Source organism: Podarcis gaigeae (genome assembly GCF_964106915.1).
Source record: "Podarcis gaigeae genome assembly, chromosome: 15".
NCBI lineage: Eukaryota > Metazoa > Chordata > Lepidosauria > Squamata > Lacertidae > Podarcis > Podarcis gaigeae.
Window position 1 is genome coordinate 37,584,391 of NC_139692.1, and position 23,938 is coordinate 37,608,328.

At 44.5% G+C, this 23,938-nt stretch overlaps 3 protein-coding genes and 1 long non-coding RNA gene across 12 annotated transcripts in view; 1 reads left to right on the top strand and 3 right to left on the bottom strand.

Moving 5' to 3' along the window:
- Positions 1 to 23,938, bottom strand: part of EVI2A (ecotropic viral integration site 2A) — a 172,653-nt gene that overhangs the window by 145,755 nt on the left and 2,960 nt on the right. For 2 of the 5 annotated variants that reach the window (XR_014558353.1, XR_014558355.1), the window contains exon 2: positions 22,301 to 23,651. Coding sequence is in view for 1 of the 5 variants with exons in the window: in XM_083714838.1 (XP_083570964.1) it covers positions 22,824 to 23,636 (813 nt within the window). In the remaining 4 variants the exon portion in view is untranslated. Of the gene's footprint in view, positions 1 to 21,354; positions 23,652 to 23,938 lie in introns of those variants that run through there. The other 3 variants (XR_014558354.1, XR_014558356.1, XM_083714838.1) reach the window with 2 other exon arrangements.
- Positions 1 to 23,938, top strand: part of NF1 (neurofibromin 1) — a 155,855-nt gene that overhangs the window by 83,785 nt on the left and 48,132 nt on the right. The gene's annotated exons all lie outside the window — the stretch shown is intronic.
- Positions 1 to 23,938, bottom strand: part of LOC310832750 — a 404,622-nt gene that overhangs the window by 17,562 nt on the left and 363,122 nt on the right. The gene's annotated exons all lie outside the window — the stretch shown is intronic.
- Positions 1,943 to 5,196, bottom strand: OMG (oligodendrocyte myelin glycoprotein). Of its 2 annotated transcripts, none has more exons than XM_083714708.1 (2): positions 4,630 to 5,196; positions 1,943 to 3,765 (listed from the first exon to the last, which is right to left on the bottom strand). In XM_083714708.1, exon 2 carries the CDS (start codon positions 3,757 to 3,759, stop codon positions 2,431 to 2,433), a length of 1,329 nt encoding a protein of 442 aa, XP_083570834.1. In that variant the 5' UTR covers positions 3,760 to 3,765; positions 4,630 to 5,196; the 3' UTR covers positions 1,943 to 2,430. The 2 variants fall into 2 exon arrangements, with proteins under 2 accessions (XP_083570834.1, XP_083570835.1); XM_083714709.1 differs by lacking the exon at positions 4,630 to 5,196 and adding an exon at positions 3,895 to 4,009.

The window sequence follows — 23,938 nt, forward strand, 5'->3', positions numbered from 1 at the left end:
TCCCCAATGGCAGCTCCGGGCAATGCTAAGAATCTCTCCCTTTTGAAATCCTACAGACCTACTGCCAGTCAGTGTACAGTGGTGCCTCGGGTTACATACGCTTCAGGTTACATACGCTTCAGATTACAGACTCCACTCACCCAGAAATATTACCTTGGGTTAAGAACTTTGCTTCAGGATGAGAACAAAAATTGTGCTCCAGCGGCGCAGCAGCAGCAGGAGGCCCCATTAGCTAAAGTGGTGCTTCAGGTTAAGAACAGTTTCAGGTTAAGAACGGACCTCCGGAACGAATTAACTACTTAACCTGAGGTACCACTGAATTCCCTTACTGGGCTAGATGGACCAGTGGTCTTGGTCAGCAGAAGGCAGCTTCCTATGTTCAAGCAGCATGTTGTAACGGGATTGGGCTCATGCTGTCCCACCCTGCCTTATCCAGTTACAACCTGCAGGTGTTGGTCTTCTATCTACAAACAACTCTTTGTAAAAGTGCTGGTCAAACAGATGGGGATAGAGGAGCAGCCTCTCTGGAGCCCTGTGGGAAATTAGGGACCAGTGCACACCAGATTAAAAGATACAGCCAGATACGGTTCTGAAGAAATGGCCAGATTTTTCACTATGAACTCTTGTGTTGTAGTGTATTGTGTGCCCCATCTGAATTGCCCCCTAAAGATTAAAAAGGGCTATCCCTGAACTAAACCAACCTTCCTATTAGTTTCTAGAGAACTGGATGCTAAGGCTGCATACGTGCATTAATGCTTAACCATGGTTTGTTTTCCTTAACTTTGGCTGTGCTAGGTTATGACACTTTAAACCATGGTTATGCATTGTCTGCAAACCATGGCATAAAGTTGTGATATGAAAGGGGTTTGCAGAACACTTGTTTGGTTTTAGCCACAGTTGATTGTTTCAACTCCCTTGAGCAATGCAGCTTCCTGTCCCCTCTATTGGTCTTGCCACTGTCTCCCTATCTGTACCCTCTGCAGAGGCAAGGCTTAACTCAGCAAATTGAAGTAATGACTTTATTGTATGCTTGGGAGGAGAATGTGAATTAAGGCAACCAGCTGCAGTGAGTGGTAAGCCTAGCCAACAGTGCAATCCTAACCATGTCTACTCAAAAATAGATCCTGTTGAGTTCTACCTACCGTATTTTTCGCTCTATAACATGCACCAGACCATAACACGCACATAGTTTTTAGAGGAGGAAAACAAGAAAAAAAATTCTAAACGAAATAGTGGATATATGATTTTTGTGGTTCATGCTGTGGCCACAGACATGTGATCTGACAGTGAGTTTGGAGTAGCCCAATGCAAAAATCCTGAGGATCCATGTGGATCCATGCTTTGTAACCACGGAGGAGGGAAGGAAGGGGAACCATGGATCCTCTGCTCACGACTGCAGCAGATCCCTCCCCCGCCACCCGCAGGCATTCGCTCCATAACACACACAGACATTTCCCCTTACTTTCTAGGAGGAAAAAAGTGAGTGTTATGGTGCAAAAAATACGGTATGTGCTGCATGGACAAGTAGTTTATTTTATCTTTCCTGAATCTTCTAGCATTCAGCTTCATTGGGTGGCCCCAATGTCTCGCTTTATGAGAGGGGGAGAAAAACTACTCTCTCTCTCCGCTTTCTCCATCCCATAATCACTTATGCCACTTCTTACTCGCTTTGCCCCTTAAACTAAAAAGTCCCAAAGCTTCAACCTTTTGTCATAGGAGAATCATTCCATCCCCTTGATAATTGTGATTGCCCTTTGCTGAACATTTTCCAACTCAACAATATCCTTTTTTTAGGTGAGGCAACTCAGGTTGCAGCCCAAGTGTTCCGATGCACACACTGTTGTAGATATTAAAATGATTCTGTTATATCATTACATTAATTTAAGTTTTGCACATGCCTATGCATGGATGCACCAGCCATGTGCCTCAAAATAAGAAGCAGTTAAGTTTTAGATGACTTTATTTCTTCCCTTTTGCATGTCACCTTTTATAAAGGACCAGCACTGTTATATTACAAGACTTTCTGGCAAGTCAACAAGACAATACATATATAATATAGGCCTTTCATGTTTTTTTTCTTTTCCAGATGTTTAATGACAAAACTATTCATAATCAATACATAAAATACTGACATTTTTCATATTTTTTGTGTGAAGAAAATTAAAAATGTAAATACAAAATAAGCACATTTCATAAAAACGATTATATTTGATAGAATTAGGCTTCCTTCCTCTGTTTAATTTCAGTAAGACATAGTTAAAGTAAGTAGCAGCTTGGTTATCAAGACATAATTTTGTGCAGTCTTCTCGTTTACGGTCGTATTTCAGAATCTAAACGGGCATTTCTTCTTGGCATTTGAATCGTTGCGGGACATGAGCATTTCCCCCCCTTTGACCATTTTATTAATATGGGATAAATGAAGCAATTCATTCACTTAAGCACAAATCCATAGCCAGACTGCAGGGCCACTGTGGTAAGCATTACGATGAAGGCCAAACACCCCTTGGGAATATTTGCCTTGGAGGGTGCGCGAGGGTTGATTTTTGTGGTCGTCTCCTCTCTCTTTACAGTAACAGCTGTGCTCTGTGGTCTCTTTGAGTAGTTTGTAGGCATCCCACTGGTGATGCTTAAGGTCATGGGAGTGGTGGATGGTCCTACCAAGCCCATTGTGCTTGAATTCACAGAGGTCGTCTCTTGCATGTAGATGCCGTTTGTGGCTGCTGCTGCTTCATAAGAGCCGAGTTTCTCTGTGCTCAGGTCTTCCGGGTAGAGGACCAGTGGCCTGTCCGTGCTCGTGAAGGCGATGGTTTGGCCAGCGGTGGCGCTCAGGCCAACATCCTTCATTCTAAACTGTTGGTGCACTTGTCCGGTTTGCTCCGTTGCCACTGGAGACCCAGCTGCGTCCGCCGCCTTCATGGCTTTAACAAGGAGGTGGCTCTCTGCAGCTGTCGAGAATGGCGTGGCAGCCTTCCAAGGGGTGGTGGCCTCATCTGAGCATGGCGACCCTACGACGGTAGCCCTCGTCTCTCCTATCCATTTCTGCAAATAGGAGAGGTCCTGCTTGTTATCCTCGCATGACCAGGGGTTGTTGTAAAGTGTAATGAGCTGCAGTTGAGCAAGCTGGTCAAAAGCCTCATCAGGAATATAAGCAAACTTGTTGTTGTGCAGGTAAAGTTCAGAAAGATGTGCCAGCCTCGCCAGTGTGCCGGGGAGTATCTGTGTCAAGAAGTTGTTGGATAGATCCACTGTCTCGGTGTTGTAAGGAATATTGGTGGGCACCGTCCACAGTTTGTTGCTACTGAGGTTGAGGGACTTGAGGCTGATCATGGTGTTGTTAATCAGAACGGCCCTTTCCACCATATTCCCAGACACGTCGAGGACTTTAAGGTTCCACTGGTAAGCTGTGTCCAGCTTCTGAAGGACCTTGATGTTGTTGTGTGCAGCATATATTTCCCACAGCGACCTGGGCAGATAAGCCGGGAGGCTCTGGAGCCAATTGTGGGAAATGTCCAGGGTCCTCAGATTGGCAAACCGAGTGAGCTGGTGGTTGAGGTCAGCAAAGTGGTTATAAGACAGGTTTAAATAGGTAATGTTGTCCTGAAGTCCATGTGGCAGCGTGGTCAGGTTTCTGCTGGAGCAGTCCACGTTTCTGTCATTTCCTGAGCACAAGCACGCCAAAGGGCAGATACCCTGGACAGCTGGTATGAAGAAGAGAAGCGCCAGGACGCAGGGCGATGCCTTCAAGACCCGGTTCTCCATTGTTGCCTGGAAACAAATACATGCCAAAATAGCCAGTTTATTGCACAGACTATGAATACAATTCAGAAGGTGGTGTTTATTTTTTAAAACACTGGTTCCTTTCCAGTTGCATTTCAAGAAAAAGACCACGCATACCTACATCGCTGTGGCATAGACCTCGTTGGTGTAAAAAACACAGCTATTTACAAAGGATCTCTTCATCCTACTGTCTTGCTGTCTGGCAGAAAGAGGCTCATCTATTTCCATCTCCCTCCTTTTTCTCTCTTCCCCCCCCATCCGCCTCCAGCTCCCAATGGTAGCATTCTTCCTAAACTGCTAGTCTCTTCCAAATGTTATACAATGTCTGCTTTCTGTTTTCAGCCCTTTGAATTTCATGTTTATCTATGGGGTTTTCTCCCTTCTTTATTTTACAATGGATTATTTTAAAAAGCAGGGACGGGATCACTGGCTACAGAATAGTCTTAAAATCCCTGCAGCTATACATCAGTTCTGTTATCTGCTGTAAATAAGATAATTTGATCAAATGGCATTTTCAATTCAGACATGCATTCGGAACCGTGCAAGCTTAAACTCAGACTGCTAATTGTGCCCCCCCCCTTTGCCATAATATTAATCTAATTTTTCCCAAGCTTGGCAAGGTGTCCATTTTCAAACCGGGGTTTAATGTTAGGATGAGATTCTGTAGCTGTCACTGCAGTAGACAGCTGGTTTAAGAAGCTGCCGAGTTATACTATATAGTAATATTCTCTCTCTCTCTCTCTCTCTCTCTCTCTCACACACACACACACACACACACACACACGTACATTGTGGCAGCATTTGGCCTTAAAAGCAAATGAGAGGAGGAAAGAGCAAAAGAAGCAAACTTACCTTAGTCCCTGCTGCAGTATCAGTACATCGTTTTCCTGAAAGACCGAAACGCAAAGGTCGGCTCACTCTCCAGGGTAGCCACAGTTTGTCTGTGGGTTGTGCTTTCCCTCCTCAGCTGCATCGTACTGCCGTTTCCAGGGGCTCTGCAACCACCTGATCAGTGCTCCATCGGAGGACTGCAGAGCTGTCGTTTTGGTGCTGACTCAAATTTATTGCAAGGGGTTGCATACTCAACAAAATGGACAGTCTTTTCTTGTTTTTTTAAAAAAGCAAAAGCCCAAGTTTCCAAACTTCTCTCCGCATGTTCCTTCCCTCCGCCCTCCCCCTGGGATGTGTCTCAGTGCACTAGGATACGACATGCATACTTTAACTGTGCAAATAGCATCCAGTCTCGATTTTGGGTATTTGTGCTAGTCATAAGCTTGCTTCAGCGTTTGACTGTTCCCGGCTGCTCCCTGCTTTTACTTTTAACCAGCTTTTGTCTTGCTGGGATTCTAAATGCAGCTCTTGAAATATCTCTGTGCGGGGGAGGGTGGTATTAAATATAATTGGTTTCGTAGCACTTCAGGGAAAGCCAAATATCACCTAGTCCAGCCCCCTGCTTTAGGGTGAGGCACTTCTTCTGTTGACCCATGCCTAAGAGCATAAAGGAGAGCCCTGCTGGATCAGACCACTGGCCCATTGAGTCCAGCATCCTGTTCTTGCAGAGGCCAAACAGATGCCTCTGTGGGAAGCCTGCATATGGGACCTGAATCTCAACACAACTCTCCTTTCCTGTGGTCTCCAGCAACTGGTATTCAGAAGCAGGCTGCCTTCATCAGTGGGGGGAAAATATAGTCATCACAGATACAGTGGTACCTCGGGTTGCATACGCTTCAGGTTACAGACTCCACTAACCCAGAAATAGTGCTTCAGGTTAAGAACTTTGCTTCAGGATGAGAACAGAAATCGTGCTCCGGCGGCACGGCAGCAGCAGGAGTCCCCATTAGCTAAAGTGGTGCTTCAGGTTAAGAACAGTTTCAGGTTAAGAATGGACCTCCGGAACGAATTAAGTACTTAACTCGGGGTACCACTGTAGTAGCCATTGATAGCCTCCATGAATTTGTCTAATCCTTTTTTAAAGCCTTCCAGTTAGTTGACCATCACTTCCTTTGTGTGGGAGCGAATTCCAATTCATTATTTTATTTTGTCTGTCCTGGATCTTCCTATGTTCAGCTTCATTGGATGACCTGGAGTTACAGTGTTATGAGGGGGTGGGGGAATATTTTCTCTATCCACTTCCTCCATTCCATGCATCATTTTATACATACCAATGTCACCTCTTACTCACCTTTTCTCAAAACCCAAACACTCCAGATGTTTTAGCCTTTCCTCATAGGTGAGCTTCTTCACCACCTCGGTCATTTGGGCTGCCCTTTTCTGAACCTTTTCCAACTCTACAGCATTATTTTTGAGGTGAGGCAGCGAAAACTCCGCACGCTATTCCACAAATTCGGCCGTGCCATAGATTTGTATAATGGCATTATGATAATGGTGGTTTTATTTTCAGTTCCTTTCCTAACAAGCTCTGGCATGGAATTTGCCGTTTTCACAGCTGCTGCACACTGGGTTGACATCTTCATGTCATCTTCACCCACCTAACAGATTAACCCCCATTGACCCAAACGCTAACAGAGAGACCCTATGCCGAAATTGCCTGTCTGATTTAAGCAACTACCGAGTAAAGCCCGTTATTCGCAGCGCTGCAATTGGTTTTAATGACTTGCCAGCTGCAATATAATATAGCCACACTGAGAATTAGTGGTGCACGTGACTAATAAAAAGGTAACAGCGTGTGCTGAAAAATAAAACTCTGAAACTTTTCTTTCTTACTATATCTTTTTTTTTATAACCAACTAATTCCAAGAGCAGCTTTGAAAAGACCTCATCCCTCTGTAACGCCTTGTCCTTCACCCGTCTTTTCAGAGTCCCCCACATTTTTGTCTATTTTGAGTTGGCACTATTCCTTACAATGGTTGAATAGTCTTTTCCGCAGTTCTATCTGGAGACTGGACTAGGAATATAAGAAGAGTACCGGTGGGTCAGACCTCTCGTGGCCATTTCATCCGCCATCTTTTTCCCCCGCAGCAGCTTCCAGGAATCCCACATGCAGGAAATAAAACAACAGCTCTCCCATTGGGTTTCACATTCATACTCAAAGGCAACTGATAGTGAGAGGGAGTCTGCCTCTGATCATGGAGGTTATAATGAGAATTTGACTTCTTCAGTGCTGCTTCCTTGTTCAGCTGCCTGGCTAAGTTCAGGGTGCTGGTTTTGGTCTACAAAGCCTGATATAGCTTGGGACCAGAATACTTGAAAAGATAGACTCACTCCCTATATTCCTAATCGATCACTGTGTTCTGCAGCTGAGGGTCTCCTGCAGATACCATCTTATCAGAAAGTCCATTCTTCACAATGTATGTGTCAGGCTTTAGTGCTATGGCACCTACCCATTGGAATTCCCTCCCCTTGAATATTAGATGGAGGGCATCACTGTTGCCTGTTTGACACCTGCTGAAGACCTTCCTCTTTCAACAAACCTTTTAAGTTGAGATCTTTTCCTGACTGCATGTGTATTGGAATTGTTTTGATTGCTTTATCACCTGTACATTTGCTGCCCTGGGCTGTTTGGGGAGGAAAGGTGGCGCATAAATTTTAATAATAAATAATATCAACAACCACAATTTCAATGCTAGAGCCAACAGCCATTTTGTTTTGTGCTCTGTCTCGCAAACTAGGTGACTTGTTTCCCCAACTCCCCTAACAATCTGCTGCTAATTACTTTTACTGTTTCAACTGTATGGCTTTTCCTTGCTCCATACGTAAGCCCATTTGGACTAGGACTCTGTCACCTGCATTGCATTCCAGTACAGCGGGTAGTTAGGAAGCTGCCTTTAGGCGCAGTCCGATCCATCTAGCTCAGTGTTTTGTTTATAGACTGACGGTGTCAAAGTGCCTCCAGAGCTGAGGGTTGCCTGGTTAGAGCCCTAGCTTCCTGTTTGAAGATTGCTTTTTAAGACAGGCATTTGGAGTTCAGGGACAATATTTTTGTAGGCTGGTAGCGATTGGTGTTTTTTATTGAATTTGTTGGTAGATCTTGTGGGTTTTTATTTTCGTTTTGTAAACAGCCTTGTTTTGCAATTTCATGCCAAGAAAAGGAGATGGCGGGGTGCATCAGTGGGCTTTCCTTCTAAGCAAATGTGATCAGGAACAGCAACTAAACCTCAATCTCCACCCAAAGGCATCATCACTCAGCCCAAAGATGCTGGGCTTCACTATTCCTCAGCCCTGCAGTATATGTGCACAGAGAGGTTCCAGCCTGCTCTTGCCCTTTTGCCGGTTGGGTCAGCTGACAGACGTGTCAGACAAAGTGTGGGCTCTGCAAGGTGCAGACTGCTCCAGGGAGAATGGGGTTTCCACACCGCTGCTTCCTTTACCAGTGCTAAGCACACATTTTGCATGCAAAAGTTCTCCATTTCAGTCCCCAGCATCTCCAGGTAGGGCTGGGGGGAAACCCTGGAGAGCCATTAAATCCATGCCAACTGCACCAAGCTAGATGGACCAACTTTCTGACTTTTTTTTTCTTAACCAGTGGCCTGCAGGCTGTTTCTGATCCACAAGATGTGTAATCCTACTATTGACTGAAAGATCCTGTGTGAATACACCTGCAACAAAATGCTGCAGTGTGGAGTGCCCCTGTTAGCTGACTCCATTCCATGCCCCCTTCCAGTTGGTTTCCCATTCTTCCATTCATCTCACTTCATAATCAGCCAGCATTCCATGGTCGCCAAGCGTGCTCAAGCTTTCAATGGACTGTTTGGGGAGTTACCTTTCAGCAAGGTTTCTTTTTCTTCTGCAAACCTTGGAATTCGCCCAAGGCTGCTGTTAGCTCCCCTCTCTTGTGTGTGGGTGATGCCATCTTGGCGGCATAAGTCGTGGCACTCATGCCTGAACATCAGAAATAGAAGGAAGGATACTGCCTTCTGTTACTGCCAAGGAATGCCTTTTTCAATCAATCATGTTATCCAGAGGTAACTAAGGACAGACTCGGGATTGCGACTGGAGGCCGATTAGCTATTTTATTGAGACTCTATACGCCAGAATAGATTTCAGCAAGATCTCAGCACTGCAGAGCCAACAGCAGCCAAGAAGAGTAAAATGAGTAGTACCTTTAACACTGCACGGGTAAAATGATATACACTGGAATATACAAAGTGCACGTGGGGTGGGGGTGGGGGAGATTTTGCTAGCTGAACCAGGCGGAATGATGTCCTTTAAAAAGGACACAAACTCCCACCCTTTAAAATAAGACCCCTGCTGAAAGTTGGGTGTTTAAGAGCTCGTAAAACCAAATACGCTCACATGCATTAAGTATAGAACATGAAAAGGTAGCTAAAAAGGTATTAGCGTCAGATTCCAAAAAAAAAAATATTGCCAACTGCCTTAATAGGGAACATTGTGGATATTTTCAGTGGCCCCAGCTGAGATGATGCTTCATTTGTGCAGATATGAAATGTTATATTTTCTGAAGTGGTTCACAGGTAAGCAGATGTCCTTAGCAGGATGCTTAGTGTTATTTCATATTTTTATTGCACTGGCAGCCTGGTAGGCATGGTGCAATATATGTTTTAAAAAAGATGGAGAGAAGGGCTGCACTCACCGATAACCCTATGGGAAATTTGCCATGGATTTCAAGTGGGAGGTACTGCAGCACATCCAAGGTGATCTCAATTCACTCTGCCAGGTTTGATCGGTGTGGGAACATGCTCACTTTCCCATTATACTTCAGCTTGCCAATTCATGCACCAAAATCAATCAGTCAATCGTTTTATTTGTCTGCCACCTTTCCAAAGTTAAAACCATGCTAATGGTGGTTTACAGCTTATAAAAACAATTACAGAATTACACACATAGCAATAGTAGTCATAAACAATAAACAAAACATCAAAAAAGTGCACAAGCAAATCAATTTCCACATAAGTCGTAAGATCCAAAATAAACAGCAACAACCCTCGCCCCCAACAAAACTCCCTAAACCATACCCTGGCCCAATATTCTGTCCAGCAGCCTCAGCTTTTGCAGCTGGAGTCATTCAGGGCCCTGCCTTTTCCCAGGTGGGAAAAGACCTGCAAGGCAGGGAGCAGGTCTTCCAGGATTCACAGCCAAGATGGTCAGATAATTTATCTGTAAGCGTCAATCCATGTATCTAGAAGTGGTTGCTTTCATGATGTTACAAATTTAGGTATGGCTGACTGATGGCTGCCACCCATACATCCTAACCCAATAGTCTTCAACTTTTCAGACTCAGGATCCACCCTTCACCCCCAGCTTGCAAAATGGGACCCATCTATTTTCTTGATAACATCTATTACAACTGATGTGTGATGCAGCATCAGCATACCGAGAAATTCCCTGTCCTTCAAAACAGCAGCCAATGGAATGGGTGTAAGGAAACCTGGAGTCTGATGATGTCAGGACACACATTTTGTAACTACCTATTTCCCCAGGAGAGAAGGAGGTGAACTAGGCTGCTTTTTCCCCATTCCAGACATACATCAGCAATAACACCCAGTTCTGGCCTGAGTTGGGATAGTGAAATGAATAGTGTGACCCTTGGCAATATAGCTTTCTGTGGATACGGAGGAGTTAAGGTCTCAAAGCCTAATTATCTCATAGGCTGCGGGAATGAAACCTGTACATTTTCATGAGCCCTTTAGAATGGAGGCAGAAAAAAAATCTAAATATAGAATGGACTATTTCATGACTTGTAACTTCATGACAAGGCTCTGGTAGACCGTCACATCCGCTTATGCTAACGATTAGCAACTCTTGGTGCATCTCACCACTTAACCAATGTATAAAAAAGAAACAAAAGACCAGGATACTGAAGTTGCAGTAACTTTTTTTTTAAGTGTTGAAGAGCACAAAGTTTAGCATTAGAATCAAGAGTTGATTTCCCCAAGGTCCACCCAATCAGCTCCGGCCAGATTCCAAAGCGAGTGTTCTTGCTTGCAGCAGAGCTTTTAATTCTCATGGATGCACTTTGCAGTAGAACTTTGAACAAGGAAACGAAAGCATCATCTAGGCATCTCTTCTGCGTACATAAGATCCCCTTGATCAAAACTGGCAGCAGTTTACTCCACTGGATCAAATGTGCAAGTGAAAGAAATCCGAGTCATGTCTGTGTTGTAGAATTATTGGAAAGGTTCTTGCTTCCAGGGGAGGTGAAAGCGGTTGGATATTGCAGAATTTGGTCCTTGGGAAAACCGGTCATGGGGCTGAGGGTGGCTGAATAGAGGTGAGTTCACCATCCTGCTTCCCCTTGTTCTGGGGTTTATATTCCCAGGACACATTTCTCCTCAGCCAAAAAAAGAGCGGAGTTCACCACCACCTCCCTTTGAGCCCCAGCACCAAAACTCGTGTCTCCCATATATCTTTGGGAACATAGGGCGCTGCCTTATGCTGATTCAGACACTTGCTCATCTAGCTCAGTACTGTCCACACTGACTGACAGTGGCTCTCTAGGAGTTCAGACAGGGATTGAGCATGGGACCTTCTGCATGTGGAGCAAATGCTACCACTGAGCTATGTTCCTTTCCCCAAAGTTCCCATCCCATAATTCCCTGGGGCTTAGTGTACCTGCTGAACCCTCTGAGCTTTTGGAGCTCGGTGGAACTGCTGCCGCACCTGCATCAAATTGGTTGGCACTAAAGATGAGCTCAATGGGTTCCTGTGTTTCATTTTGTATAGCCATGTTGTGGTTACTCCCATATAGTACTGCAGTGACGTGGGTGCAAAAGTGCTTCTGTTGCATATGATATGTCTGAACCTGCAATCATGAGTTCTGATAAAATTTGCTTTGGGCTGATAACAATAGCAAACAAAATTTGGGGTGGGGTGGGGGGGTGGCTTGCCTTTAGATTTAAAAAAGGCAAAATTTGTAGACAGGGAAAAAATGCTATTATTTAACAAGTTATAAAAGAGCCTGTTGGAAAGGAGGCTTAATACTTAGTGGTGCCCAGGAACCAGGGCAAGACGCAGATGTTGTTGATCGGCTTGGAAACAGTGACCATAGTGCTGTAAAATTCAACATAAATGCAAGTGGTTCCCAGGAAGTCCAGCAAGGTCACATTTTCAGTGTCAAAAAGACGGCTTCTTAAAAGAGAAGGCATTGCTTAAAAGGAAGCTGCAAAGGAAGTGCCAGAAGGTTCAGATCTCTTCCGGACACTTGGAGATTATGTAAGACCAATGTAGTAGAACTACAGATAAAAAGGATGTCATGGGTTCATAAAGGGTACAAACAAATGGAAAGGTATTCTGATCAACTGCTGCCCAAATAAGGGTGAATAAAAAGGAGCAGAAACTCATGGAGGAAATGTTTTAACATTGCATCCCATCTGCAAAGGTTGTGTCCTCTGAAAGCCAGTTGTTTCCTTCATGCACAGCTTGTTAACTTTCTGGAAGCTTCTGGTTGATCACAGTGGAGAACATAGATACCCTAGAAGCAGCCGGACCGTTGCTCTTCTGTTCTTATGTGAAAAAGGCAATGGCGCTCCCTTTTGCTCACAAAAAAAAAACCAGAGACTAACAGCATTTGATAGGTCTTCGGCCTTTTTCTTTGATTGGTTTGTTTCCCTAAGCATTTTCCTCCTTTATATCAGTTAGATAACAAGTCTTCTGGAGGAGGTGGTAGTAGCAGTTCTTCGCCTGGAATTTGATGGGAGAGAACTAGGGATCCAGAACACTGGATCTCTGCAGTTGGTTCAAGTGAGAGGGACTCTGTCTGCTTTGGACAGAGATCCTCATTAGCTCCATCAAGCCAGTTTGGAGGTGGAGGCAAATCAAGTGGCTCTGGACTATCAGACTGGAGTGGAACATCTATCAAGCTGCTTGGTTCTTCAGAAATGGCAGTTTGCATGCTTGCAGAAGAAGCTGTTGCTGTGGAGCTTGACTGCATGCCACTCTCTTCAGCCCCACATATAGGGGGAACATCCGGGCCTTGGCTTGATTCAGACAACTGTCCCTGCGCATTTTCCAATAGCTGCGCATCCTTGTTGAATTTCCAAGGCAAGAAGGAGAGAACTGAAGTCCGCCTCATGTCTTGAATAGGTTCTTTATCCGCAGTTGTATCTGGTATTTCTCCATCCGCAAATGGGGAACGGCCTGCCCAGTGCGGGACAGGTGTAGCGGACCTTCTCCACCTCCTCCATAGGAAGATGCCAACAATAATTACGATCATGACAGTCAGGATGACCCCAATTACTACCGCTGCTATGAAGTGTCCACCATTGTGAGATTTGGGATCTTCTGCTGCAGGAACCTGGGGCTGTGTGGTGAATGTTTGCTGGTTAAATTTTGCAGGGTCTCCAGGTTCGCTTGTTTTGTATGAATGTATGGGGGTTTTTCCACCAGTGCCAACAACTGCAGTGGTAGTGATCGGAAGTGTAGTTGATACGTTCCACCATAGCTGCCCGTAGAAGAAAACAAGCACAATGGCTCTGGAGTCCATAGTTGCGTCAGTGCTGATAAACGCTTCTGTGGCACAAAGGGAATAAAAGGCAGTAAATTATCAGAACCTAGAGCAGGCACCCCCAAACTCGGCACTCCAGATGTTTTTGGGACTACAACTTCCACCATCCCTAGCTAACAGGACCAGTGGTCAGGGATGATGGGAATTATAGTTCCAAAACATCTGGAGGGCCAATTTTGGGGGTGCCTAATCTAGAGGGTTGTATCCAACTCTCTTGTATTCAAAATAGACCCATTGGAATTAATGAACCCAAGGAAGTCATATCCATTGTTTTCAGCGGGTCTGTTCTGGATGGCATTGGATACAACTGAGTATCTTTGATTTTTAAAATAAGTAGTGTTGTTTGTAACACAAGTGTACTGACTTGTGCTATGATGGCCAGGATACCTAGAGAAACAAAAGTTAAAACTTTCGCATGAGCTTGACTTCCCTTACTGGGAAGTGTGAGAGTGTGAGAATTAAGTGGCCTCAGAGTTAGGTACATTTGATGAATCTGATCTTTGTACATTCCAATGTGACTAGCATGCAGAGTAAAACATGCAGATTAAAAATGCATATTTTGGTGGGAAATACTTTAGAAGCATGTATTTTGTGAGAAAACATGTTCAAAAGTACTTATTTAAATGCAAATTTGGGGGTAGATTTTTTTTTTCATTGCAGGTTAATGCAGAACTTACTTACTTACGTACTTACTTACTTACTTATACCTAGCCATTTCCCCTGATGGGACTCAAGGCGACTTACATATAAAAATAAAAACCACTAAAAACATAGAAAGAAATGGAAGAGAACGAACTTATGCGTGAACACATCCAAAATCGATTCAGACCAGAAATTTGTGGTTCTGTTCATTCCTAACGTCTGAAGAGCACTTCCCATTCCTGTATGTATTTGTATCCCTGTTTGGAGTGTGAGTTACTCACTGGAAAGAGGCAGGCCTGGAGCAGTAACTCCCACAGAAACAGAGTAGGTAGCCTGCATCTTTAAATGGGGGATGATTAATCCATTCACAGCCGATAGAAAGACATGAAAGAATTCCCCTTCCCCTAACTGGGCCTGACTGAAAGGAGACTAGCCCAGAGCAAATACAACAAAGTTTTGTGGCACTTGTTTTAATGAAGGGACATGCAGGAGGAGCTCCAGGTTTGAGGGGGCCCAGGGCAAAATGCCCTCTGGCAAGCCCCCCTCATCCATCGGTAGGTGGTGATCAGCAGTAGCATGGCAAGTGGCTCTGGGTGACTGGGTCGAGCTACCATTTAAATTTCCCACAGTGCTCCTGGAGGGAAGCTGCATTGTGAGAAATTAAAATGACAGTGCAATGCAGCTGCTGAGAATGCTCAGAGCACCAGGTCAGAATTCTTTTTAAGGGCAGGGGGTGCAAGGAAGGCACCAGCAGTGGGTCCTGCTGGGGGGTTAGGAACCCTATGAGTGGGAACTCTGGCCTTGTGGCAGGCCTTCTGAAGGCAATCTTAATAGCAGCTGTCCTCAGTAAAATGTTTTCAAGGTCTGTGCATCCATTTTAAAGGATAACATTTTAAAAATGCAAACCTGAAGGGATGGAACTAGAAATCTTAACTATACAGGGTTTTTTTTTTCTTGCTCCAGATTGGATCCTGCAAAAGTGAACCCCGCCCCCCTCTTTTGGGGGAATCTCAAGAATGGGCGGTAGCATGGAATCTTTAAAGTGGAACACTATTTTGCAGCAGTTCAAATTACCTAAATATGTCAATAGCTTACATTAGCAGCTCTGAACTACACATTCTGTTGTCAAATCCTATACAAACGTGTGAGTAAGCCTCATTGAACTACGTAGGGCTTACTTCAAAGTAAACAGTGTTGCGCCATAAACCTTTTTACTTTTTCATGCTATCATGAATTACTCCTGTGATGAAGGTCACTGAACTTAACTTGCTTTCATTGCAGCTCAAATTCAATTGTTGCAGCCAATTGCCCTTTAACTCCAATATACACACATATATATTTACAGAGAAACACATAGATACTCCTTTTTCCCACCTTTGTGTTTACTTACATAAATTTGTTGGTACTTAAGATGCCCCAAAAGTACGTGGATTTTTTGTTGTGATGTGACTGTTGCTTGCAGAAACTACATCCAGAGATTTTACTAAAGATAACAAAGTTGCAAGCAAGAAAAAAAGAATTTGGGCATTTGTTGTTATAATCCCAGTAGTGAGTAAAAATAAAGAATAAAATGAAGGGAGTATTTTCAGAACCTATAAGGCTTCCCTCAGATAATAAAAACTTGAGGCACAACCACCTTAATGTTCCAATTTTCTCTTTATATTTGTTCATTTCAAAGAGAGGTCTGTTCTCACCCCCCCCCCAACTCCCAAGTTGAGTTGGTACCCAGATCTGATTGGCGTTCCAGTGGCAATCACTCTTTGGGGACAGTCCAGGTCACTGGTGCTTTATTTTTTTATTTTTTTTATTTTTTTTGCATAATGTATATATCTCTTTTGGAAGAAAAAATCCTCACTTAATATAACATTAGCCTTGCATGTGATAGGGAATGCAAAACTTTTTTTTAAAAAAAAGAACATTCCAAAAAGTAAAGCACACATTCCTAAGATATTCAATTCCAGTTTTACTGTTCTAGAGATGTTTTTTATCCAAAGAAGTATAATTGTGTCTTACCTGTTCGATATCGTTTCTTGTTCTAACCAGGTTCTCGTTTTTTAAGTTCACATTTTAATGGTTCAAGAGCAGAGAAAAGGAAGCATAACACAACAAAGTGTTTCTAAATGGCTGGTGGTTTACACGTTGCAAAATGATCCTATTTTCACTTAAAGAGGAAGTTTATCAACACTTTTTGCAGGAAGCCCCAAGAACTGAGAAGTGATTAAGTGTGTGGACATTTTTCTCTGCAAAGGCTGTACTCTGGGCAGCTTTCTCTGTGGAAGTATTTTTCAGTGTCTAACCAAATTTTAATGGTAGCAGATGGAAATTAGAGAGTTTTTGTGCCTGTGAAGAGAAAACACAGCCAATCAAATGTTGATGTTGTTAAATTATGTGACATTTACATTGACACAAATATAGGTGCTTCTGTTGCTTTTTCTTGGAAAGCCAAGGAAATAATTGCTCAGAGGGTGCTTACATACATTCAAAGAACATTCGCCCCTCCCTGCAAAAAGAATACTGGGAACTGTTGGATATCCAACTGTAGGATATGTAACACATCTATTTCATTTAAACATGGTTAAAAAATTAGGAGCAGGCTGTAAGAGTGTGTTCTTCCTCCCCAAACCCTTCCATCCTCCATGTGACTCTCCTGTAACTCAGTTTTTGCCCCAGTGATACAAAGCATTGATTTAACCCTGGCTTACGATATTCAAGGGACGCGGGCGGCGCCGTGGGTAAAACCTCAGTGCCTAGGGCTTGCCGATCGCATGGTCGGCGGTTTGAATCCCCGCGGCGGGGTGAGCTCCCATCTTTCGGTCCCAGCTCCTGCCCACCTAGCAGTTCGAAAGCACCCTCGGGTGCAAGTAGATAAATAGGGACTGCTTTATAGCGGGAAGGTAAACGGCGTTTCCGTGTGCTACGCTGGTGCCGGCTCACCAGAGCAGCTTCGTCACGCTGGCCACGTGACCCAGAAGTGTCTCCGGACAGCGCTGGCCCCCGGCCTCTTAAGTAAGATGGGCGCACAACCCTAAAGTCGGACACGACTGGCCTGTACGGGCAGGGGTACCTTTACCTTTTTTATGATATTCAAGTTCCTACTGTACCAGGGCCTTGACCCTTATTTCAAAATCAAGATGCGAACCTAGTGTGATGTAGTTGTGGGAGTTTCTGAGCTGGTCAATGCATGTTCAGATTGCCAGTCTCCGCATCTTGTGGCCCTCCGGAGCCCAGTACAATACATAGCTCAGTTTGCTTCAATACCTAGCTCAGAGAGCCAGGTGCCTGTGCAGGGCTTGCTTTTTCTTCCCCATTCTCAGCTGCTAAATAGCATTAAGGAGCAAGCTGAAGGTCCACACCGAGCACTTGCCCGGATGCGTTTCCATATGAGCAAGTTCCGTAGTGACTGTTGGCAACTGAGGCAACTGTGAACAGGAAGCGCTGTGTTCCTTTGTGGTTGCAAGTGGGTGTTGTGTAGCTCGGAGTTCTTCCTCCTCCTCTTTGCTTAGCTAAGCTGCTGTTTTTGCTTCCAAGGGGAATTTTCTTCTCTGCTTGCTTGGCTCCTTGTTGAAGGAGCGGTTGCCAGGCTCCTTGGTGTTTTCAAAAATGGCTAGGCTTCTGTTTGGATGTTCTCACTCGGTTTTGAGTAGCTGGGTACATGTCTTCTGTTCTCCCTGCCCAAACTCTCAGCTTGAGTAGCCCTGCACGGGGAAGTTGCTGAGGTTCAAAATGACTCAGTTAGGGATGCAAATTTCTCCAGCCCATAATGCTTCATTGCACCTGTGCATTCTTGCACTTTGGACTGCAGATCTAAGCATGTTCTTGTGGTTCTTGACATGGAAGGTGGCATTTCATTTTTGTCAAGCCTCTGTAGTCCTGTTGTCCACATTGACACCTATTACTATATGTGTTTCTGAGTATACATGCACATGCATGTGCACAGGGGCCAGGGATCGTTCCAGAAGCACCCATAAAGCTGCCTATTGTAAATTAGGTCGCTGATCGTAAAATTCTCCAAGTGGATCTGGTCGTGCTTTGGTTAAGTATATATCAGTTAGTAAGTTCCGGTAATCAGCTGATGGACACAGTGAATTGTCTTGTCTAAAGTCCTGGGTCAATGAGTCTCTTCTGTTTGTAGTCGGTCTTATTTTATTTAGGCAAGCTGGACTTTGTTTACTTTAATTTAATTATTTATATTCTGCCTGTGTGGCTGAGTTGTCCTAGCCACTCTTACTACAAGCATCGTAGCTCAGCTCAGGTCCTACCTGCCATCTTAACTTCCTCCTTTTCTCCTCATCTGGGTTTCAAGATGTGTATTGGGTTGTGGATGGTGTTGTGCTCTCCCTCCCCACAATATTAACCCCAGCTTTGCCCCCCAGCTTCCCTCAGCTTTTACTTAGCAGTCCCTGGATAGGAGCTGGCATTAACAGTCAATATGCTTGCTCACGTTCTACCCTTCCCACGTAAGAAGTTGACTTATACTGAATCTGGCCCTTGGTCCATTTAACAGAGTATTATCTGGTAGTGGTTCTCAATGGTTCTGGGTAGGGGTCTTTCCCAGCCTTACTTGGAGATGTTGGAATTCAGTCTGGGGTTTTCTACGTGCAAATGGTGTGCTTTACTGCTGAGCTGCAGCCAAGTCCCTTAGCTTGTGTTGGGTTTGGGGTAGGTGGGCTTGATAAATTTATATTTCCTGCACATCAGCTGTATGATGTTGGCTAGAGCTTCAAGCCTATGTTCACTAACAACTTTGGAAGTTTGATACTAATATATAGATATTTATTTCCCAAACCAAAATCATACGTATCTTGGGTGGGGAGAGGAAGAGATCACATCATCTGCTCACTGGGGAATAAGCTGAGTCACTTGGCAGTATGATCATTTTAAAAATCCCATTGAGTACTTTTATTTCCTGGGGGTGGATGGGTGGAGGGAGAGACATGCCTAACATGGAACCACCTGCTGTAAGTCTTGACTAAAAATGACTTGGCTCAACTGCAGGGCAGTTCAGAAAGTCTCATGCTGTGCCAAGCACATTCAGGAGATGGATTAATCACTAGGCTAAGTATGCAGCAGCAGAAAGTCCCAGACAGATTATGAGGTTTTTCTATGGTGTCATTATCCATATGTCTTCCCCTTCCCAGCATAGGAGCTCACCCCCACATCCTTGAGTTAAATTCTTCTTTTTTGAAAATTTCATGTAACATGGAGATTGGGGCAGGACTTTGCATTTGACATCCCCACCCCCCAGCATAGCTTTTAATCTTAAGAGCCTCCTTTTGCCTCAAGCAGTGTTCATCATGTGTGATGGAGGGGGGATGTCTTTGCATTGGGGGCTGAGGGGGTTAAAAGGACACAGCCTCCAAATCTGCTTGTGTGGGAGTGAGTCACCGAACAGAGCCAGTTATTGCTGAACCTCCCATGCTTTCTTCCTTCAAAATATAGCTTTCAGCTAGGGAATAGCAGCTGCACACTTCTTATTATAGGGAATAAGTGACCAAGCTGCAGGAAAATCTTCAAAGTTGAGAACGCGGTCAGCTGGAAGGACTACTTCATAGACTGCACAATATTTAAGGGGTGGGACAGGAAGAAGCAGATGGGAGTGAGGCAATGTGTGTTTGGGTGGGTCTCCTCTAGTGCACGAATGCTGGCAGGGCAGAATGCATGCTTGCGTGTGTGACCTGTGGACCCCCTGCCTCCAGATATTGTTCTAAATAAAGTTCCCCTCTGCCTTTTGACTCAGATTTATCCTTGATTTTATCTCGGTGTGTTGACTGCTCTGCTGCTTTCTGTTCTGAATCGGCCAGTTGGTTTTATTGCTTGCTGGTGGTTTCTTTTTCTTTGTCTTTTAAGCCGTTCTGGGAGTCCCTTTTCGGACTGAAAAGTTCCCTTCTGGCCTTGTATGTTGTTCAAGCAGGATATCTTGAAAATACGGTCTTCTATGATATGTATTGCCTATATGTATGGTAGTGTGGTTCATAGAGTAATGGGCCTGATTCATACAGTATCCCTAAGGGAAACAAGGCAGCATTTGTGTAGGAACAATACATACTCTTGACTCCACTCCAATGGAGAAATGGATTCTCCCCTGAGAAATTACTAAATTGGAATGACAAGAAGCGCTGGAGAAGTAGAGGTTTCTATCCTCCTGTGGTAATGTATGAATTGAAGCAAAGGCACCTGATAAACAGGAAAATATTGTACTGCTCAGTAAAGGGATTAAGTGTCCATTGATGTGCCATGTCAAGTATACTGTATACCAGAGATGGGAACCTGTGGCCATTCAGATGTGCAGGGTGGTGCGCTCTACACTAAAGAACACCCCCACACACACATGCAAAATAACCCCCAACTCAAAAAGCTGATGGGAGGAGGAATTTTACAGCCTCTACAGAGCCACAGGTTAGCCATCCCTGGTTTTTTTCCTGCCTTTCCTCCAAGGAGCTCACGGTACGTAAATTCGTCCTTTCACTCAATATATATTAACCTATTTGCAAAATGGGAAGAGTGGTCAACCTCACACAGCACGGAAAAGTTTATGAAGTTATTTTGCAAATGAAGGATAAGGGAGGAGGTTTTTCTGTGCCTAATGTAAACAACTTCAAGCTGCTAAATGGACCATTAACGCATCATCATCTTCTATCCAAAACTGGGTGTGTTCTTAGATACTTAATTTTGTACCAAGAAAGCTAAGCTCTACAACCTAAACAAATTATGCCATGTTACATAATTTTGCTAGTCATTGAGAGGTTCAAGGTACTGAATTCCTGATCCTCTCTGCTGGAAATACTAGCCACTCCTTTCCTGTTCTGCTGCTTGCTTTCAGCAGGTGTTGTTCCCAATTCTGTGTTGCCATATAAGGGGATTAAACATAAGAAGAACCCTACTGGATCAGGCCAGCAGCCCATCTAGTCTAGCTTCCTGTTCTCGCAGCAGCCTCTAGAAAATCCTCGAGCAGAACCTGAGCACCAGAATGCTCGCCCCTCCTGCAGTTTCCAGCAGCTGGTATTCAGAATAATAACTGTCTCCATCAACACCTTCTCATACCCCAAGATTCACCAGTTGGAGCCAGCTGTAAAACAAGAGCTGCAAAACTCTGGTTTGGAGAGATCACCTAATGGCACTCCATCAGCTGCATGCTTCGATCTGCATTTGCAGTTGGGATTCCGAAACCCTGGTCAATCTACTGCAGATCACCCAGTGATTCACCATGTATCCCATCTTAACCTTCTGTCAATACCAGCTTTTAAGGAAAGGATTTCCCTTAAAAATAAATAAATAACGAAAGCAGGAAATTCCTTATCCAATCTCACCATTCCTTATCCAGGAAATTCCGTACCCAATCTCACCTTTCCTTATCCAGTCTCACTGATGCCCTCTAATTTGAGCCAGAACAAAGTTTGGAAGGATCTGTTCTAAGGCTCATCAGTCTTGGGGACGATGGCTTTTGAAATTGAGTTCATATACTCGGCTCCCCCAGGTTCCAGATTCACAAATAATAATTACTGGTGACTTTGGGATTGTGTGCAGTGAATTTATTGCTCAGCTGTTATACTTCGTATGTGTCAGGAAATTGAGGTTTCATCTTCAGGCTCATGCATAAAGAAATCCAGGAAAGGCAAAAACATCTACTCTGAACAAACTGAGTATTCTGCAAGAACATTAGTTGCATTTAGCAATCTAGTATGTATTGACATTGGCTGTTCCACAATCTCCTGCAAACATTTTATCGCTGAAAACTTAACTGTGGCCCTGTTTTAAAAGGAAACAACACCCCACTCCCCACTTCTGTAAAAGGAAACCCCAAGAAGCCTGCTTTATTTTTCATTACTTACAAGGAACAATATTACAGAAGCTGAGAACAGACCTTGATTGTAATCAGGTCATTTAAATCGACCAAACAGAGGAGAATTCCTGGTATATCGGCTCCCGCATTAAGGGATGGGGACAGGAAGTACGACGTAGACATTCCGCCACAAGCAAGAAACTTGGCATTTTGCTAGCCCTGATCAGGTTCCTCCCAAGCACTTGACTGAACAAAGGAGGGGTGATTGATCTGGGATTTTTTCCTTGTCTGTCTCTTGTTGGTACACAGGTATTAAATAAAGATCAACAGAGAGAATTGGGAGGGAGGTGGAGCTCATGTAGTTGCAAAGAATCAGAGGCTTGGGGGATGAGGAGTTACACAAGCCTCTCGCAGTCTTAGACATGAACAGCTGGTGGAGGCAGTCTGCTGTACAGTGGTACCTCAGGTTAAGTGCTTAATTCATTCCGGAGGTCCGTACTTAACCTGAAACTGTTCTTAACCTGAAGCACTACTTTAGCTAATGGCGCCTCCTGCTGCTGCCGCGCCACCGGAGCACGATTTCTGTTCTCATCTTGAAGCAAAGTTCTTAACCTGAAGCACTATTTCTGGGTTAGCGGAGTCTGTAACCTGAAGCATATGTAACCTGAAGCGTCTGTAACCCAAGGTACCACTGTATTAGTCCAGTCAGGATGCACCCAGGTAGCTTGGGGCAGGGGGAGGAAGCAAGCAGGTAAGAGCTTGCAACACCTCCGTGGCATTGCTTTCCTGGGCTGAGACCCAGTGTTGTAATGTAAGGAAAATGAGCAGGGATATGATGCATACATTTGTGGAAGGCTTTCCTCGCAAAGACTGGCTCCGCCTCTCAGCCATCCTTGTTGTTCTGTGTGGGTGGCAAGGGGACATTTCCCCTTCCAGCCTCGCATCTGCTCTGTTTTGCACCTGCCTCCTTGCGTGTGTAGCATTTGAATTTTCTTAAAACAAGTCGCCCACATTTCAGGAGCTGTGGACTGCTTGATTTCTGAAGCATTGTGGACAATTACCTCTCTGGTAATAGCTCACTATGGAATTCCAACCTGGAAAGTTCATTACCGCCCGGAAACCCAATGCCTCTGCAGTGGTGGCGCATAGCCTTCAAGTGTTCTCCCTCCCAACCTTTTTTGGGTGTCCGCATGATGCTTGAATCTAAATGATGGTTGTGGTGCTGCTGGGTGGCTTTGCCGACACCTCCTTGAGCTTCTGCCTGTCTGACAGTTCACTCGCTAGTTTCTTGCTAGCCTCTTCGCCAGTTTTCCCTTGTCCCGCTTTTGTTCTCTCCGACCCCGTTCTTTGTGTCATCAGCTCTGCTGCTGCTGCCTCGTTGGTCATCCTCTGCAACGTTTCTAATCCAGCTGGCCACAAGCTATTTGTGGTGAGGAAATCGCCGTTGCTCCTGAGGGGCCGCTTGCTTGGCTGCCTTTTCTTCATATAGGAGAGTTTGTTTGCTATTGCAACAGTGGCCACGAGTAGACATACACAAATGAAGATAAGCACCCCGATGATGATGAGGCAAATCAGTATGAGCCTTTTGCTGTTCTCTTCGCAGAGTTCAGCTTTCATTTGATCCTGACTAGGAGTTGCAAGTTCTTGATCTGGACCAGTAACGGTGTAGGGAGATGGCGGCACTTCTGGTGCAAGCGTTGAGGGCATTTGTGGAGCAGTTGAAGTCTCTGATGAGGATTGAGAGGTGGATGTCCAACTAAAGGTAGTTGGCTGCGTTGTGGATGTCGATTCAAAGGTGCTTATCTGTGTAGTGTAAGTAGACGTCTCCCCCAAAGGCAATGTTGTAAGAGCCTCACTGGTGTGTGTTGGGGTTTGAGTTGTTGGGACGGTGGGAGTTTCTGTTGTCATCAAAAGAGTTGTGGTAGTGTCCGCTCTTACTTGTATGTGAAATAGCAAGATGGCCCACCAAAGGAAACCCAAATCCATGTGAGAGTTGCCCATCAGTTTCATGTTCATGGGGACGTTTGCTGCCTGCAAGAATAATAAAGTGACAGGGCTGAGTTTGTTTTGCACCCACAGGAACACTTGTTTCAGTTGTCAGAGAGGCTTCTCCTGAGGGAGAACTTAAATATTATCATGTTTGAATTGTGTTGTGGCATGGTTTGCTTATTCGTTTCTAATTACCACATCCCTAGGTTTTAAAGCAGATAAACACCACACTATAAAAGCATAATAAAAATCAACAAGCCCCGTGTAGCTTGTTATTATGGATTAAAGCTTAATCTGACTTTGGGTCTAAGGTATAATGGCTTTCATCT